Raw genomic sequence first — 17,617 nt, forward strand, 5'->3', positions numbered from 1 at the left:
AATTGGTACAGTGTCTGATCTACTCACAAAAGTAGCCTCTAATCTGTATTGATGAAAGATCATATAGCACAACACAACTTATAATAAATAAGAAAGTTGACTCTAATGAGCAAAAGAAAATTAACCCATCATGAAACTAAAAAAGGTTCAATATCTGCATCCATGCCTGCAAGAGACCTCTCGTGTCAGGAAATTTAAGATAAGATACTAGTCAGTGGGCAATTTTTTATGAGATTTTGACATATATAAATCCCATTAATCAAACACCATCCTTTCAGCACAATTTGATATAAAAAAAAAGATAAAGAAATGGAGCCATGAAGGTAAAGGGGAAATGCCTTTTAGGGCACTCCCCTACAAGTTCAGGACTTCAGAAGATCGACATAGGATTACAAAATACAAACTACATATAAAATATTGCAAAAGCAATATAATCCATCATATATATATATAGGATCTTCTGAGCTAGAAATAGATACCCTCTGGAGGTTGGACAAGTTTCCTGTTATGCGGGGCTGCCATCTCTTTCTTCAGCTGCGTCAAAATATCCTCCATGGTATACTCCCGCTGCCAATTCGCAAGCAGCCCAAACTTTTTGGATTCCACCTACCAATGGGACATAAAATTTTACCTCCCAAGTTCTAATACAATTATATCACAGAACAATGAATCATTGAATTGGAACATAATGGCAAAAAGAAAAAGGACGCTGAATTCAAACAGACAAAGAAGGGCATAATTTTGAACCTGTGCACTTAACTAAGATTATCAGTACCTTTGGCTTCCTGTCTATCAGATTGAAGAAAAGGAGAACAAAAAAGACGAAGCAACCAAAACAGTTTCCCAAAATCTAAAATTCAATTAAACAAATTTGAAAAGACCATCACAATAGGACAAAGCCAATTGTAGTGACCAACCCACAAAATTTGAGAGAATGTAATAGCATGAAGCCATACCACTCCAGTTTCATGGTTGACACAAGTCATGTTGATCCGTGAATGAAATCGAGCACTTGGCGGCTTCTCTGGGTAATCTTTATCACAAAAGAGCTTCAATTGATAAATTCTGCCTTCATGTACAGTCTGAAGAAAAAGGAAAGTTGAACAAGATATCACAAATTGTAACGAGAAAACACTACAAGAGTAAATGAAACAAAATCTTACACTAATATCACATTCATAGCCAAAATAAAATAACAGCCAGAACAAAGCTTTTCCTTAAATTACCTTCAAAAGGAATTGCTCTATAAAATAACCCCAAATATCTTCAAAAACAGGGAAATCATCATAAACAATACTTCCATTTAATTGATTAATTTAGGGGCATTTGTTTTATTGACCACACTTGCAAGACCCCAACAACTTAAGCACCAGAAAGGCTTCCAAACAATCCATGAACCCTCTCCAATGAACAGGCAGCTGCATACCACACGGCTAACTACTATATTTTGTTTCTTACCGCAAAGATATTTTTAAAAGAAATGAAACATATGGCAAAGGTCAGATCATTTGGGGCCAAATACCTAATAATAATAGTACCTATAGGCCCTTAATCCAAAACCCTACAAATAATCCATCCAGCAGATAGATGATTTCTTTGTGTTATATATATGATATATTATGTAGAGAGGGAGAGGCAATTATTAAGAAATACGGTTAGGGGCTACTTGGGATAGTCTTGTTTGTCACATCTCAATTAAAAAAGTAGTTATTACGTTGTGGGGGCCAATTATTGTGCCAGTCCAGGAGCGCATATAGATGTCATCTCCGTCATCCATTCCATAGCTGACAGTGCCATCTCCAATACCTTTCTCTCCACGTTCAAGTTCCTCCAGCAATCTGAAGTTCCGAGGGACTGCATAGAAAATCAAATTCAGTGATACATTAACAATTAAAAAAATTCAAGCTGGGACTCAACGTAGTCATTAACTGTTAAAGCTCATTAAACAAAATGTTATTTTAGGTCATATCAAGTTCAACTGCATGCTAAAGGTGAGGTCCTTTTAGTGAGGGCGTACGGGGTTTTATACATGTTACTCTTAACAACTTTATCGGCAAACATGTAGTCCACGGTAGAGTTGCACAGGTTCAACCTAAAAGTCACAAGATCAATTCTTGGAAACAGTCCCTCCACATATTACGTGGGAGTAAGTGCTGCGACCTGCGTACATCCTACATGTTCCCAACCCCGCCCACTGTAGGATGGGAGTTGTTTACCCTTTATCAACTGCACGCTGAAGAAACTACAACTACATTCAAGGAATAAAATGTACCCTATCAATCCTATCTATTGAATTAAAAAGGAAATAGTTCACATGAATAACCGCAATTATTATCCAGAGGTGAATTTTCCTTAATGTGATCAGCATAAAATGGTTATATTCTAACTAAAGTAGAGAGCATCAAAAGGACAAACATTTATTGAATTAAATAGGCTATATTTCAATTGAATAATCGCAATTGTTATCCAAAGGTGAATTTTCCTTAATGTTATCAGCATAAAATGGTTATATTCTAACTAAAGGAGAGAGCATCACGAGGGACAAACACTACAATCCATCCAGAATGGATGCAAAAAACTTAAAGTCACAGCATTAGATGACACTCAGTAAAAAATCAAAACAGTAGTGAATTGAGAATATGCTCTCCCAATTTAAACCACCAATCGTCAAATTAGCAAACATTTTGTTAAGGACATCAAGAATTAGAAGTCCGCTTGTCTCTCATAAATCAATTTTGAACCACAGACCAATATTCTGAAGCAGAATTAAAAACAACAATCCGATTTCCCCACCAATTCTTGGCCACCGGAAGATATTAAGGAACCCAGTGCTCAACATCTACTCATATTACCAAAGACAACTAAATAAATCAGTGTTGTAATAATCGGGACACGTTGAACTGTAAAACCGGTAAATCAATCACAAGTCGACATAGTTTAGTTAAAATACCAGTTAAACAATCAAACCAAGATAAATAGGTAAAATCGGGCAGTTTTTTTAAAAAAATTGTTGAATCGAGTCGGTAAAATTTGGCAGTTTTTTCAAAATATTTTTTGAATTTTTGTTATATATTATTAACTTATGATATGAAACTTGATTTCTGTATCTATCGAGTGTATTGTTTTGTATTAGATATGTGATACGAACTTAATTTTCTAATTTCTAAACTTTTTATTATTGGTGATTGTATGATTTACTTATTTTTAATATTAATATATTTTAATTAAACTTGCGGATCAATGATCCATTGGTTGAACGAGTAAACCAATGACTCAATCTCTGGTCCGAATCAATATTCGGCACCATTTTTATAACATTGAAATAAATACAGTTCAACAAAAACAATTACTCCATGACCCATTGGATTCTATCAAACACCTATCATCCACTCAAAATTCAAGCTCACCTATGAAACAATAACCAATTACACAAACTTACCTGAATACGAATGAAGAACCACAATCAAGTTAAGCTAAAATTACTCAATCTCATACAACAGCTCGACCCAATGAATCAAATAGAAGTACTTTTAAAAAAAAAATAAAAAACAGCAATTGAAAAAAAAAAAGGTACACTCAAGAACCCGCAATCAATCGCAAATACATCAGTAAGCCATAAAGCCAAAAAACTTATCATAGTCCTGAGCAAATTAAGCAAACAATTCAAGATTTAAAAAAATCAAGATCGGAGAAAAAGCTTAATAGATAGAGTGGGTTAAGAGATCTCGACTCACCGACGACACTCGATCCTCCTGAGCCAAGCGTCATGGGTGATTACGCAGATGCGTGGGGTTCCTAAGATCTGATCAAGTATAGAGAGAAGAGAAGGATATGAGATTGAGGAGAAGAGAATCCAAGCGAAAGGCGACGGCGAGGACGGGAATAAAGAAGAAATGCCGAGGGGCTGTTGGGGATAAACAAAGTCGTGGATGGGTGGGAATTTTTTGGACTTTTGGGGCTTCTCCGTCTATGTTTATTAATGGACCATGACTTCATGGATCCAATCGGTTCGGCCCATTATCTCACCGATCCAAATAAATATGACCATGAGGTCCATGACCCACTTGTTTGTTTTCCTGGTGTGGTGTGCGGATCAATTTGTTTATACTTTATGAGAATAGGAGGTAGCCTGGTTGGTCAGGTTGTCTATCCAGGATCTTGAGGTCCAGAGTTCTATTCTCACCAGGGATTGGGATTTGGATAATTTCCATCAGCTGTGATGACCTTCGTACCCCTCGGACATGGTTTAGCATTTGTGTAACCTATGGGCCTTTCAAAAAAAAATATTATTAGAGCTTATCAAAATAGGTAAATGAATCTAGCATATTTTTACTTTTTAATTCCTTAGATATATGGTATGACTTCATTTACTAGTCTTTTCAATAAAATTTTTATGGGCTTTTTCCTTATATCCTCTCTTCGTAAGGTGTTTGGGTCAAAAGCTTGCATGACTTTGTTATTCTTGGACCATTGCCATCGATTATTAGGCCCAAAGATTGGTATAAGACTTAATCCCACATCTGATTGATAATAATCCAATCGAGTGACTTACAAAACAAAGTACTCAAGGTTATGACTTCAACGGGTCTAAACCTACAACGGGTTTAAACCTAGGTCTAGTTGGAGTGTATTTCTTCACCACCTACACTTACGACCGATAATGTTTTAGGGTAACCACTTCCCAATCGTCCTCTTCATTGAGATCGGGTCGACAACAATTTCCCAAAAAGAAATTAGACGAGGAGATTTGGCATCATCTAACATGTCCAGATCTGCTAGAGGTTTCTCTAAAAACTATTTAGCGTACCTTGACCACAGAAAGACCAGAATCTAGGTCAAGGCATTCCTAAACCAAGCCAAGCCACATCCAACAAAACCCTAAGAAAACATGATTACCAAAATTCCAAAAACAAATGGATAAAAGAAAACCCCCAAACAATTTGATTGGTTTAGCTTACTCATGCAAAGAACCAGTGTTGTACGTGAGCGCTTGTTGCACTTAAAGGGAGAAGCGAAGCTTGCGCCTCGCTTCGTCTCGTGTCGCCGTTGTTCAAGGAGCGCAATGAAGGGTAATCCTTCCTCTGCTGTCTCTCTGCCGATCGCAGCTCTCTCTTGATTCGGCATACGGCTTACTTTTCCAGAATTGTTCTCGGGGAAGCCCCACTAATACCGCGCTATATATAAGGGAGTTTTCCTAATTCGTGAAAATCTTACCGTTGAGTTGGAGGCAGTTCCAATTAATTCTTATGCGACGCGGTTTTCAGGTGTTTTTTTGAATTTCCTTTTTTCAGGCTTTCTCGGACAGTCACGCAATTCAAATTTCGCCAACGCCAAAACATACGAAAACCAGATAATATTTTGCTCCATTATTACATATTAAACACTGGGCATTATCTGTTTTCTGTCGACAAGATCCTTGAACTGAACGGCAAAGTTGAGCAACGAGTCAACAAGAGAGCCTGAAAGAAGGTGTGGCTGAAGTACCAGCTCGATGAGTTTAGTGTGGTTGGCATTGTAAAAATGCTCTTCTGCCTCCACTCTTGGGTTTGGCACAGATATTTTTCCCACATTAAGCCCAAGCTTTTCTCCTGCGTTTGTAACCAGGGTGGCAAAGCATTGACAGAAAACTGCACCGTGAATTGATTAAAATAGACTCGAAACTCACCACGCTGTGCCGGGTTTGCAATTGCAAGTTCGACACACTGTAAGTAATTGAACGTATTAGAATATAGGAATGGTGTGGTGTTATATTAAAATCGCCCGAACCATTTAGCTAGGTTGAAGGAAAACCAGGATGCTAAGAATCAAAGACAATTCACTAATCGTGATGCGGCCTGAATCTCATTTTCCCAAACCCTAAAGCCATAGCAATCAAAAGAACAAATTTTTGGTAACAGAAACTACCCTTACAAATTACAATTGCTTGAATGAATAACACAAAGCAGAGACAACCTTAAATACTGAACTAAAATTTTACTGATGAACTAAAAAAGAAGTGAACCAAACATAGTTCCCAAACCACATAAAATCCAATTCCTGCAAAACCATAGCTGCATTCAACTCAAACAAAGAACCAGAAAAGAAAACTTTTCATAAATACCATCCAATCACAATCACAGTACTATCAGAATTTTCTAAGGAAAATGCAAAGATATTTTCTTCAAAATCGAACACCAATTAAATAAATCCATCAATAATAACTGAGAAATTACGTAACAACATTTTGAAGCTTAGTCAACCATTAAGCATATCCTCAAAGTTGTTCAGAAACCAACACAAAACATTTAGTATAAAAACAAAGCTTAGGGTTTAAAACCTCCTTCCTGGTCCACCAGCGCCCCTTCCGAAGCCCGGGGCCACAGGTGGAGCAACCGGGTCGACCTGAACAACTCCGGGGATATCACTCATCCCCAGAGCGGAAAGCATGTCAAGGGTCTCCTTATCAACCTCGATCTGATCAGTCTTGATAGCGCTCACATCAGGGACGAAGTCCATGCGGCGCTCCCGCTCCTCTTCCTGAAGCTTGAGGGAGATACCGCGAACCGGACCTTTCTGGATCCGCTTCATGAGATGGGTTGAGAACCCAGCGATCTTGTTGCGGAGCCGCTTCGAAGGGATGATTGCTACCTCCTCCAACAGCTTCTTGTTGGTGTGGAAGTCCATAGTCATGCGCGGATAGTATCGCTCAATCACCTGACGCGACGACTTCTTCACTGTCTTCGTGCGGACACGACCCATGGCGCTCGCTCCCCCGTGCTCTGTGGGTGTGGAAGAAAGAAGAAAGCAGGGGCCGGAAAGGTAGAGCGGTTGCGCAGGTTCGTTAGGGTTAGGGTTTGGGAATTTATATCGGAACCACAGCGAGATGTCAAAAGCGCATCGTTTTGATACTGTTTTTGCCATTTCACTATTCCAGACTTCCAGTCATTGACGTTTTTGGGCTGTTATGAGCTGGGCCCGATTTCAAGGTGTTGTCTGGCTGGCAAATGCCGATTAGACTCATTTGGGTTACGACCCAATAGGGTTTCAAGTAGGTATTATTGGGCCTTAATAAAATTCAAAAGGCCTTGAGTGGGTCAAAAATCAAAATGTCAAGTAGAGATCAAAAGCATTGAAGTTGGGCTTATAGTGAAAAGGATAGCCCAAGGCCTGCTGGAATTATGATATGAACTTCTGAATAGAAGCGGCTGAGTTGATCTTCCTAATTTTCTTTAGAACATTTCTAGCTGTTTCAAGATGGTAAGAGGCAATTTCAAATAACCTAGAAGACAAAATTTCTCAAAGATGTCAAGACTCCAGAATCATGCCCTGCACACATTAATAAATCTAGCATAGTGCCTGTTTAGCACTTTTTTTTACATGGATTCCTCAACACCAGTTCCTATTAGCGAGCAGCGATTACTGCAACTAAGGCAGCTTAAGTTGAAAGCAGCAAAAGCATTATACACAAGAGATAACATCTCACAGTCTAAATAGTTTGGCACCGGGCTAGTATCCATATTACCTCTCAATAATGCTGCCGGTGCCTATAATTCTCCATAACAAGTCAGTTACTCTAGGATGATGGAACAAAGTGTGTATCAACACATTTGAGATTTTTTCACCATCTGGACCTTCTTGCATTCTGGCCTTCACCTAGCCTTGACTTGAACACAGTTCCAGGCGCTGTAGGAGGCCTCTCCTGAGCCGCGGTTCCATATTCTCGTGCAGGCAACGCCTGTCCACGTTGCCGCACTGGACTAGCATAAACTCCAGCAGAACCAATTATATTGCCCGACAAAATGTGTTCTCTGAGACCCCTTGCTGATTTGTACCCGTTAACATCATCGCCATAACCTTTAACCTGAGCTTGCTTCTCCATTTCAGTAAATCTCCCCCAATCTATTGCATCTCCGGGACTTTGGACCCTTTCAGTTTGGATGCCCCATTCGACGCCATCTGATGCACTTCTCTGCAGAGACGTGCTTTTCCTTGGCCCTTTTCCAGAAACAGACCTCCTCCCCGTGAGTTCTTCTTCATCAACTAGAGCTTTTCTTACATCAAGATCAGTATTCAGAGGGTAATTCCACTTGTAACTCTTGTTGTTGTTTTCCATGTTTAATTCTATGGAATGTAGATCACTTTCAGTAGAACCTTCTCCACACTCCACCCCATCATCTACTTCTCCTTCATCCTCCTCGTAAACTTCTTTTTGATGGTTACCGGATCGGACTTTACTCAAATAAGCTGCAACATCTTCATCATTTAGATGATATATAGAACCGCGTCCTTTTTCCTTCGTTCTTTTGGTTCCTAGAAAATCTTCAAGTTGACTTCTCAGTTTATCAACTACAGTATTTTTCTCCTCAAGTTGACATTTAGCTTCTGAGAGTTGCATTTGAGCTCTCTCCTCACGCAACAAATCAGCTAACTGCATCATCTCCCTTTCCTTCTGAACCTCTTTGCAAACTTTTGCAGAATCTCTCTTCACTTCTTGCACTTCAGCTTTCTCATCACCAATATCTCCGGCTAATCCATCATAAACTTGCTCCATTACTACTCTTGCTCGCTTCTCATTTTCAAGCTCTTTCACTGCCTTCAAAAGATATGACTTTGTCTCAGCAAGTTCCTTCCCAAGCTTTTTATTCAAGCTTTCAAACCGTCTCCTCAGCTTCCTCTCTACATCCAGTTCTCCAGTGATAGACTCGATTGCAGCTTCAACCACTTCCTGTTCTCTGTTTTTCCATGCCGCCTTTTCTTCAGCAAAACGCTTCATCAGATAGTTGATCTCATTGTGGTCAGAGCGCTGTTCTTGGATAAGCTGATTGATCAGAAGCCGAGCCCTCTCAAGCTCAGCATATAAAGTTGAGATAAGGGGCATGCTTGACGAAGGCCGATCTTCATGACCCCACATGCGGTTGATAATCTTGAGTAGCTCTTTAGAAGTTATCAAAGCGCTACTCGCATCCTTCAAACGAGACTTAACTCCAATAGTAGATCCTGTAGGAGTCTGGGCTCTAGATCTACTCTCAATCTGCATCATGAAAAGAAGAGATGCATTCATTTACTCCATTGAAATCTTTAGGAATTAGGTCTTAAAACATGATTTGATAATAAAAAGGTACCTAATTAATAGCGTATGAGAATACTTGATTCAACAAATTCTTTCAAAGAGAGACGTATCCATTCGGTCGAATTAACGAATAAGAGAAGCAACAAAGTGTATTTTAATGATTTCTTGTACCATTTAGAACCTGGAAATCATTCAACTTAGTGGGTACAATTTACTGACTTTACCTCCATTAAACTTGCGTTGCTAACAGAATCCGGTGCTCCAACACTGTGATCAGTAAGCCTAAGCCTGTCAGAAATAGATGACACTCTTCTCTGGCGACCACCAGCTCCAGATCGGTCCATCCTCTACAAACATAAAATTTTAAGAATACAAGAATCAAGAGTCTGATTCCATCACTATCTCACCCAAATTATAAGCAAATAAAATATACAGCTGAACGATCATGAGGACTTTAGATTTTAACAAGGCAACTCCACTTCCAGCTTTGGATTGGTAAATTATCCAATTCCATTGTGTTATATCGAAATTTGACAATTATACATCCGGATCCGCAACTGTAAATTAATCACACGCATCAAATGGAAAAAATAAATCAAATTCTACAGAACTGAACTTGAGGTTCATCTGTAAATCTGGACAACCAAATCAAGTATCATATTGATATACTTTAAAATATTCTTTCAATAACTGCAACATGCTGTGTGAAGATTGACAAATAACAAGAACTACGTCCAGTTACCAAAAGAAAACTAAAAGCAAATTGTTGTATAATTCTCTCTGACTAAAATAGAACGAAGGCACACCAACCTCAGAAACGGGACTGTGAGAGGGATCCGACAAATGCTGAGGCAGAGAGCCTGAACGAACAGACCGGCCGCCGCTTCTCTCTCTGGCTCTAGCTCTAGCCTCTCTCCTTGACCTCCTGTCCTCGGAGTCTTCACGAGGCATCCCGTTCATCTCCCACAGAGTCGCCGCCAGCTTCCTCGCCGAAACCGGCGCCTGCTTCATCTTCGCACTGCCTGACAGAGACGGCGCGTACTTTGGCGACTCCATGGCCCGCAATGCAGACGAAGGAGTCCTTGCCCCAATCAGTCTCCACGTAGGCACTGGCGTAGTGGATCCGCCCCTCTTCCCCACCAGTATCGCTCTCTTGAATCTGTAGTTCTGGACAATCGAAGAAGAAGACGATGCCGGCGATGAACAGCCTCGTTTTCTGATTTTCCCGGGGAGCAGCTCCTCCATGGTTCGGTTTTGCCTCGGCATTTTGCTCTGTTCCTTTTGTGAGTTCAGATCTCCGCTATCTGTGACACACCACCAGCCATAAAACAGAGAGATAATTTGAAACAAAAGAAAACCCTAGAAAGGGGATTCGATAGCTTTTTGATGATGATGGAGTTGCGTTGCGCCTACTTCTAGTACTACTACTGTCGGGATATTCATCAGTACAGAGGGTGCTCTCTCTCTCATAGACTCATACATGATACATTCCTCGTGTAAAGTGAAGAGAGTGAGGTCGGTGCTAGGGTAACGGTAACGGTAAGGCTTGTGTCACGGCGTTAACGGTCAAAGTGGACATCTAATATCAGCTGATTATTAGTCCACGTCAATGGCAAGAAACCGAAATTCCCCTTTTTTTTCGCTTTTTTAAAAGTTTTAATTTATTATTAGCGAAAATTAGATGGATTCATTTTGGGCTTTTTCTGGTGGGTCCCACGTTGAGGAGTTAGATTATTAAGTCCATTAATTAATAAAATAAAAATATGATTATCAGTCTTAATGTTATTTGGGCATCTAATTAGAGAAAATTGAAGTGATTATCACCTGTAAAGGGAGCTTATTGACCACATCATACTTTTTTTTTGAAAGGCCCACGGATCACACAAGATTTACTGGCTATAATAGTGGTCCAAATCTATTTTATTAATCTACATTAGGCTTCTACATAGTCAAGTTACAATTATGCAGGGTTTGGAATCATTGCATGCACATGACATTGAGATATAATTAATTGAAGTATTTATCTAATTTATTCTCTAGACAACCAGATCCCACCCACAATGACAATCTCTCCTGAGAATCAGTCTTCAAACAGTGGTAATATAATACTATTATCTTCAGTGTCGTGAGACTCGAGAGACCCTCTTGGGCCCATATCATACATTGATCGTGGGCTCAATCTTACAGTTCGTCTATTAAAAACGGGCTGACCATAAACATGCTTGTGTGGCCCAACTTGGTAGCCTGCTATGACTAGTAGACCAGGATTAAGTAACCCACTAAGGCACTAACCTCCCTCCACACTTCTGAAAGTAACAATTATAATAAGAATAATGCTTGAGACCCCATTTAATGTGAAGTGTTGGATGTGAAGTGGACCCTACATATCGTTTCTAATCAATGACTTTTTTAATGCTACATAGATTTGAGGGATTATTGGGGTCAGATTTTGGGGGTCTCTAGCATCGTCCTTATAATAATACACGTTTCCTTCCCTTTATTCTCTTCTTTCTTATGATTAACTATTGTTGTTATGATTGAACATTAGACATGAGTCTAAACACGGACCATCAGAGTCACATGCATATAAATCTCCCACCTAACAATAGGAAACCAACATGTGACCACAAAAATATTTCTCTTAGTGGTTCACTATTGTTGTTGCAGCTTTCAACATAAACAAAGACAAAACGGAATCTTTAATATTGGCCATACTTTGGTGAACAAACCTCAATGTCCATAACCACTTGTGTTGAAAATAGAGTATTCCCTACATACGAATAGTGACACACATATATTAAGGAAGTTAATTAGTGTGGGTTTGGGTCCCAACCTAGCTAATACAAGTTTAGAATCCATAATACTAAATATCAATCTTCTATGGATTACAGGACCTGTTATTGTCTGCTTAATTGTGTGGTGTGACAGAGGATGACTTGTAGTACTCGTTGCAGTCTATTTATTCACCCACAAATGCATAAATGAATAGAAGATAAACATGAACCACATCCACACCCAAGACAAGAAGAAAAACAAAGAAGACTCTTGATTTGGCTTACTCTAGAGCTGCAGAATGAGTCAATCCACTTAGTGCAATATAGCAATTATCAATTGACGTAACACCCACTCTGTAACAATCGCTATGATTTCTGTCAATCTTTGTTCTCTAGCTTTGAAAATCCATCAAAGCATGGGTTGCTTCGTACTCAACAAGAGAAGCCAGCTCATGTGTCATCCAGTCAAAATTATCTTAGTATTTTTCAAGACCCATAATGACACCTCCCACTAAACAATGTTCTTAAGACGTTTATCTCGATTTAAGCCAATCTGTTCGAAGTTGTAGACTTTTGGGATTCCCATCTTTTCTTCTCCTATTTCGAATCAAACCCAAGCACCTCTGTTTTCTTCTCTCTCTCTCTCTCTCTCTCTGCAGAGAATCCACAGTCATGAAAAGAGAAGCTATTGGGTTTATTTGTTTATGGTTTTCTCTCTTCTTGTCTGGTGGTGCTGTTTCATTGGCCAAGATTAATACACCTAGATTTCCTTCTCCAATTGTTCAGCCAGAGCAACTCTCTGTTTCTACCCCAAATGGGCTCTACAAAACCAAGTATTTCACTCAATCACTTGACCACTTCAATTTCAACCCACAGAGCTACCACACTTTCCAACAGAGGTACTTGATCAATGACACTAATTGGGGTTCTCATAGTTCTCCAATCTTTGTGTACACTGGAAATGAAGGAGACATTGAATGGTTTGCGCAAAACACTGGGTTTATGTATGACATTGCTCCCCACTTCAAGGCTCTCCTTGTCTTCATTGAGGTACTAAAATTAGAGAGAGAGAGAGAGAGAGTCAAAATCAGTTCTGGTTCTGATTAATTTAATTGGGTTTTTTTGCAGCATAGGTTCTATGGGAAATCAAAACCCTTTCACGGCGACAAAGATGTGGCTTATAGCAATTCAAGTACGCTTGGATTTTTGAGCTCTACACAGGCTTTGGCAGATTATGCAACTCTGATTCTCGATCTCAAGAAGAACTTGTCGGCAACTGAATCCCCCGTGGTCACTTTTGGAGGATCCTATGGAGGAAGTAAGAAAAAATATATTAACAATCATTACTTTTTTTTACATGAAACTGAGTGTCTGTTGTGTGTTGCAGTGCTGGCAGCTTGGTTTAGATTGAAGTATCCACACATTACGATTGGATCCTTGGCATCTTCTGCTCCAATCCTCAACTTTGAAGACATAACATCCCCATACAGTTTCAACAATATCATCACTCGAGATTTCAGAGTACCTTTTCGTCACTCTCTCTGTGTGCTTTTGTCCATATATAATAGCTCTTCATGTGCTAAGAGACATTAGAGATGAAGATAGGGTCACAATGTCACATGCGTGTGCACTAGAGTCCTATTATATATCATTTATTGAAATTCTCCGTCGAAACACATTGAATATATCATTTATTATGGATCATGAACCTATACGGATTTGTTTTTTATAAACTATCGTCAATAATATTTAGGCCTAGAAAACATGTCATCTCGGTTGAGTTATGCTAGACCAATATGGAACTTTAGTCTTGACACTCTCCCGCACTTATTGAGTTATGTTAGACCCAACAAGTGAACATGTAGAGTTTCGTTTGGTCATTCAACTAGACTGAGACTTTACTTCGATATCATGTTGAAATTCTCAGCATAAACATATTAAAAATATTGTCTGCTCTAAGTCACGAGTCTGCACAAATTTGTTCATCATGGACCATCGTCGTTGGTATTGAAGTCTAGAAAACGCATCTTCAATTTGAGAATATATGAGCTTTATTTATAAATCACTCGGTTGAGTTATGGATTTTACTCTTAGCATCATTGTTTCAAATGTGTTTTAACATAAATTTGTATTGTTGTGGGCAGAGTGAGAGTGAGAATTGCTACAAAGTGATTAAAGGGTCATGGCAATTGATTGAAGATATTGCAAATAAACAAGGAGGGCTAGATACACTCAGAAAATCATTCAGACCATGCAAGTAAGACCCTATATTTTGATTCTATTTAAATTTATGTTGTGTGGCTTATTTGTACTCTGTTGCATATGTGTGCAGGAACCACATTAGTGCAGGTGCTCTTGCAGGTTGGCTTGAGACTGCATTTGTTTACACAGCCATGACTGATTACCCAACTCCTTCAAATTTCTTGAATCCCTTGCCAGCTCACCCAGTCAAACAGGTATTTGAATTTTCAATTACATGGGCATTGGCCGATTGTTGAGAAGCTGTACTCTTTCTAGTCGAGGATGACAGGGTGAAATTTTAACGATGCAGATGTGTAAGGCGATCGATGATCCGGCGACAGGGAATGACACGTTTGCTAAGTTATACGGTGCAGCGAGTGTGTACTACAACTACAGTGGAGACGCCACGTGTTTCGATTTCTACGATGATTCTGATCCTCATGGACTCGGAGGATGGACGTGGCAGGTACATTTTTAGTGTAGTCCCCTCACTTCTCTGTTTTGGGCCCTCTATTAATGGGCTATGTTTAGTCTGGGTTGGGCTGAAGTTGGCGTACCTCACCTGGCCCAATTCAACGTGGGTATCGAATCTTTTTTTTTTTTAGAAGACACGGGTATCGAATAAAGCAACGCACGCTTCATGAAAAAGTAACTTTTTTTTCATCCTAAGATCATGAAAAATTACTTTATTAAGCATAAAGTGTATCTTCACAAGGCAATAAAGCAATAAAGGCTTGAATTAACTGTAATCAAAACACATGCACGGATTAATCAGTAAATAATATTAGCCAATGTAGAAAATGTTAGGAGAGTGTCCAGAGACACTTTTATTTGGTAATCGAGAAAAATATCATAGAAATTTTTGCCATTTGAAAATTTGATATAGGCATACTTGGATTGTACACAAAAGCTTCTCACCAGATGATAGGGTAAGTTGAGTCAAAACCTAATTCATGAGCTTTATCAAAAAAAAAGCCCAACTCATGACACAAGTTGATCTTTTCGAATCCATATAATTTGACCCCAAAGAAATTCACCACTATATTATAATTCAAGTGATTGAGTTTCGGAGACCGCATGCTACTCGCATGCAAAAGCTGGGTCATTATTGATCATTAGCCCTCAGTACCCTTTAAGAGTTAAAATTGGTAAAAAAATCTTATGTAGATCTCAACAATCATTCTTATTTCTTGTGTGGCCCTTCTTATTGGTGAAATAAAAACAAGTTTATCTAGCTACCCAATTAGCCTTAATTATCACGGATAACTAGTCGATGGGTCCAACCGGAGATAATATATATAATTTATGCAGGCATGTACAGAGATGGTATTGCCAACAGGGGGTAACAATGAAGAGAGCATATTTCCAGCATCTGAATGGAGCTTCGAAGGCAGAGCCAGTTTCTGCAAAATGGCATTTAACGTTGAGCCCAGACCCAACTGGATTACCACTGAATTTGGTGGCCATGTGAGTAGTAATATGATGTTAATTAGTCAAATTATAAAATATAACAAGGGTTGAGAATTAATTTTTTAATTTTGCACCTTACTTTGGACAGAGAATTGAGAATGTTTTGAAAAGGTTTGGAAGCAATATTATCTTCTTCAATGGCTTGAGAGACCCTTGGAGTGGTGGAGGGTATCATCTCACTCACCTTTAATTAATTGATTAATTAATTAAATCCATATATTTGTTAAATACAATGTAGTTAATTGTCTCTCTCAAATCTCAATGTGTATGTTTATTTATTTATTTTTGGGTTAATGTGGCAGGGTACTGAAGAGTATATCCAAGAGCTTAGTTGCCATTGTTGCAGAACGAGGTTAGCTAATCAAATTTCAAAATACATCAGTTTTACATATCCTGTGATTTTTCTCGCAATTATCTCAAATACAGAGATGGACGTACGTGATTTCATATAAATCATGCAGGACCCACGATTTCATATGGATCATGTACGTCCACCTAAACATTTGTAATTATTGGAACAAATTTTTGTTGTTGTTGTCCTTAGCATTTTCGTTACAAATATACTAAATTGCTTTAAAATCTGATTTATTGTTATTCTTTTTGAGCTTTAATTATAGTAGGAAATTAAGTCTTTAATATCAATTATATCATCTTGAACATGTTTTTACTTTACAGGAGCTCACCATGTAGACCTCAGATTTTCAACAAGTGAAGATCCCAAATGGCTTCAAGATGTGAGGAAAAGAGAGATCCACATCATTTCCCAGTGGATCTCACAGTACTACCAAGACCTGTCCACATAGAATTCCTGGGCCTGGTATGGCCCATTCGATTGGGCTCACTTTACGTCCCTTGTGTTTTCAATACCTTAAACTCCTCGGCCTATTATGGGTCCATTTGATTCTGCTCACTATGATAAAACCTCCGGTCTAGTTATGTGAAGCCACGCAAAAGGATTAAACATACATTTAATTTTCTTGTGTGCCGTATTTGCCTTTTCAATCCAAATCAAATCATAAATATATACAATTTTTTTTAACCGATAACGTTATCATACAAGTTTTTCATTTGAACATTCGATAAGAATAAAAATTATGATCGTCAAAGCTGAGCGCACAAAATTTGTTCATATGATGATATGGTAAGTCAGGCGAAAACACAATGTGACCACAATCGTGCAATTATTTATTGAATATACCCAAGTTGCGTCTTGAATTTTGACTAGTATGAATGATTACCAAATAAAACTAGACTTGGCAAAGTGTTCGACCTTTTGTAAGCTTGAACTGCCTTAAATAGCCTCCAAATGAGCTTTTCATATAAACAACACAAATATAGAACAAAAGGAAACAAAACAAAACTTGTACGCAAACTATATATTGTTCCCAATAAGGAGGTATGTCAGAATTCAAATAGATAATAATAAAGAAGAGTAATAATATATGATTTGATTATATGTAGCCATCAAAATTGAAGTTGAAAGATGGTTAGGTCGGTCAATCATTCCAAGTAAAGCATGCAAATTGCTTGATAGCCATTAACAGCAAGCAAGGCCCGGGAAAGGAAATATGGGTTTTTGTTTGATCACGGTGGGCCCACCTCCAGAAAGGCCAAAGAGAAATATATATATATATATTTATCTGGTGGGCCCAGGTCTGTGAAGAATGAAGAGAGCCCATGCACGCCTTCTGATGGCAAATTAATTTCGTGTAGCCATTTACAGGCAAGCCAAGACAGCCGGAAAAAAAGAGGAGACGTGGCTTCTAGTACTGCATATAGCCATATATACATACAAATTTTATATTTTTTTATTTGGGTATTAAAAAGTGGAATTTTCAAAGTCATAAAACTCAGGCAGTGAATGTGACGTTGATACTGATAGACTTGCGTGCATTGGGAAATTGTTTGATTAGATTAATATAATAATTATTGTAGGGAATATGAAGAGATACGAATCAAGGTGTAAGATGATGCATTGTACATTGTCCTTGGTCTAAGTCTTTGCTGCATTTTTTGTACACTATTTGATGCAAAAAGAGTCATGGACTGTAGTGAAGAATAAGTCGATAGAAGACAGATGGGT

General features: G+C 38.6%; 4 protein-coding genes across 5 annotated transcripts; 1 reads left to right on the forward strand and 3 right to left on the reverse strand.

Annotated features, from left to right (window-relative positions):
* Window positions 1-210: 210 nt before the first annotated feature.
* Window positions 211-3,936, reverse strand: LOC120013036 (ubiquitin-conjugating enzyme E2 variant 1C). The gene is made up of 4 exons (XM_038864653.1): window positions 3,735-3,936; window positions 1,715-1,854; window positions 957-1,082; window positions 211-606 (listed from the first exon to the last, which is right to left on the reverse strand). Exons 1-4 carry the CDS (start codon window positions 3,766-3,768, stop codon window positions 466-468), a joined length of 441 nt encoding a protein of 146 aa, XP_038720581.1. The 5' UTR covers window positions 3,769-3,936; the 3' UTR covers window positions 211-465.
* A 2,132-nt stretch (window positions 3,937-6,068) lies between these two features.
* Window positions 6,069-6,828, reverse strand: LOC120012961 (40S ribosomal protein S17-like). The gene has a single exon (XM_038864537.1). The coding sequence runs from the start codon at window positions 6,736-6,738 to the stop codon at window positions 6,310-6,312; it is 429 nt and encodes a 142-aa protein (XP_038720465.1). The 5' UTR covers window positions 6,739-6,828; the 3' UTR covers window positions 6,069-6,309.
* A 443-nt stretch (window positions 6,829-7,271) lies between these two features.
* On the reverse strand, window positions 7,272-10,509 carry LOC120012960. Its single transcript, XM_038864535.1, has 3 exons — window positions 9,860-10,509; window positions 9,274-9,396; window positions 7,272-9,010 (listed from the first exon to the last, which is right to left on the reverse strand). The coding sequence occupies exons 1-3, from the start codon at window positions 10,313-10,315 to the stop codon at window positions 7,598-7,600; spliced, it is 1,992 nt and encodes a 663-aa protein (XP_038720463.1). The 5' UTR covers window positions 10,316-10,509; the 3' UTR covers window positions 7,272-7,597.
* Window positions 10,510-12,231: 1,722 nt separating this feature from the next.
* LOC120013050 (lysosomal Pro-X carboxypeptidase-like) lies at window positions 12,232-16,556 on the forward strand. Of its 2 annotated transcripts, none has more exons than XM_038864671.1 (10): window positions 12,232-12,873; window positions 12,952-13,141; window positions 13,211-13,344; window positions 13,968-14,080; window positions 14,156-14,279; window positions 14,375-14,530; window positions 15,376-15,531; window positions 15,623-15,702; window positions 15,837-15,886; window positions 16,210-16,556. In XM_038864671.1, exons 1-10 carry the CDS (start codon window positions 12,496-12,498, stop codon window positions 16,335-16,337), a joined length of 1,509 nt encoding a protein of 502 aa, XP_038720599.1. In that variant the 5' UTR covers window positions 12,232-12,495; the 3' UTR covers window positions 16,338-16,556. The 2 variants fall into 2 exon arrangements, with proteins under 2 accessions (XP_038720599.1, XP_038720600.1); XM_038864672.1 differs by having other exon boundaries at window positions 12,600-12,873; window positions 12,957-13,141.
* The last annotated feature ends 1,061 nt before the right edge of the window (window positions 16,557-17,617 follow it).

The sequence above is a fragment of the Tripterygium wilfordii genome, chromosome 13 (genome assembly GCF_013401445.1).
Source record: "Tripterygium wilfordii isolate XIE 37 chromosome 13, ASM1340144v1, whole genome shotgun sequence".
NCBI lineage: Eukaryota > Viridiplantae > Streptophyta > Magnoliopsida > Celastrales > Celastraceae > Tripterygium > Tripterygium wilfordii.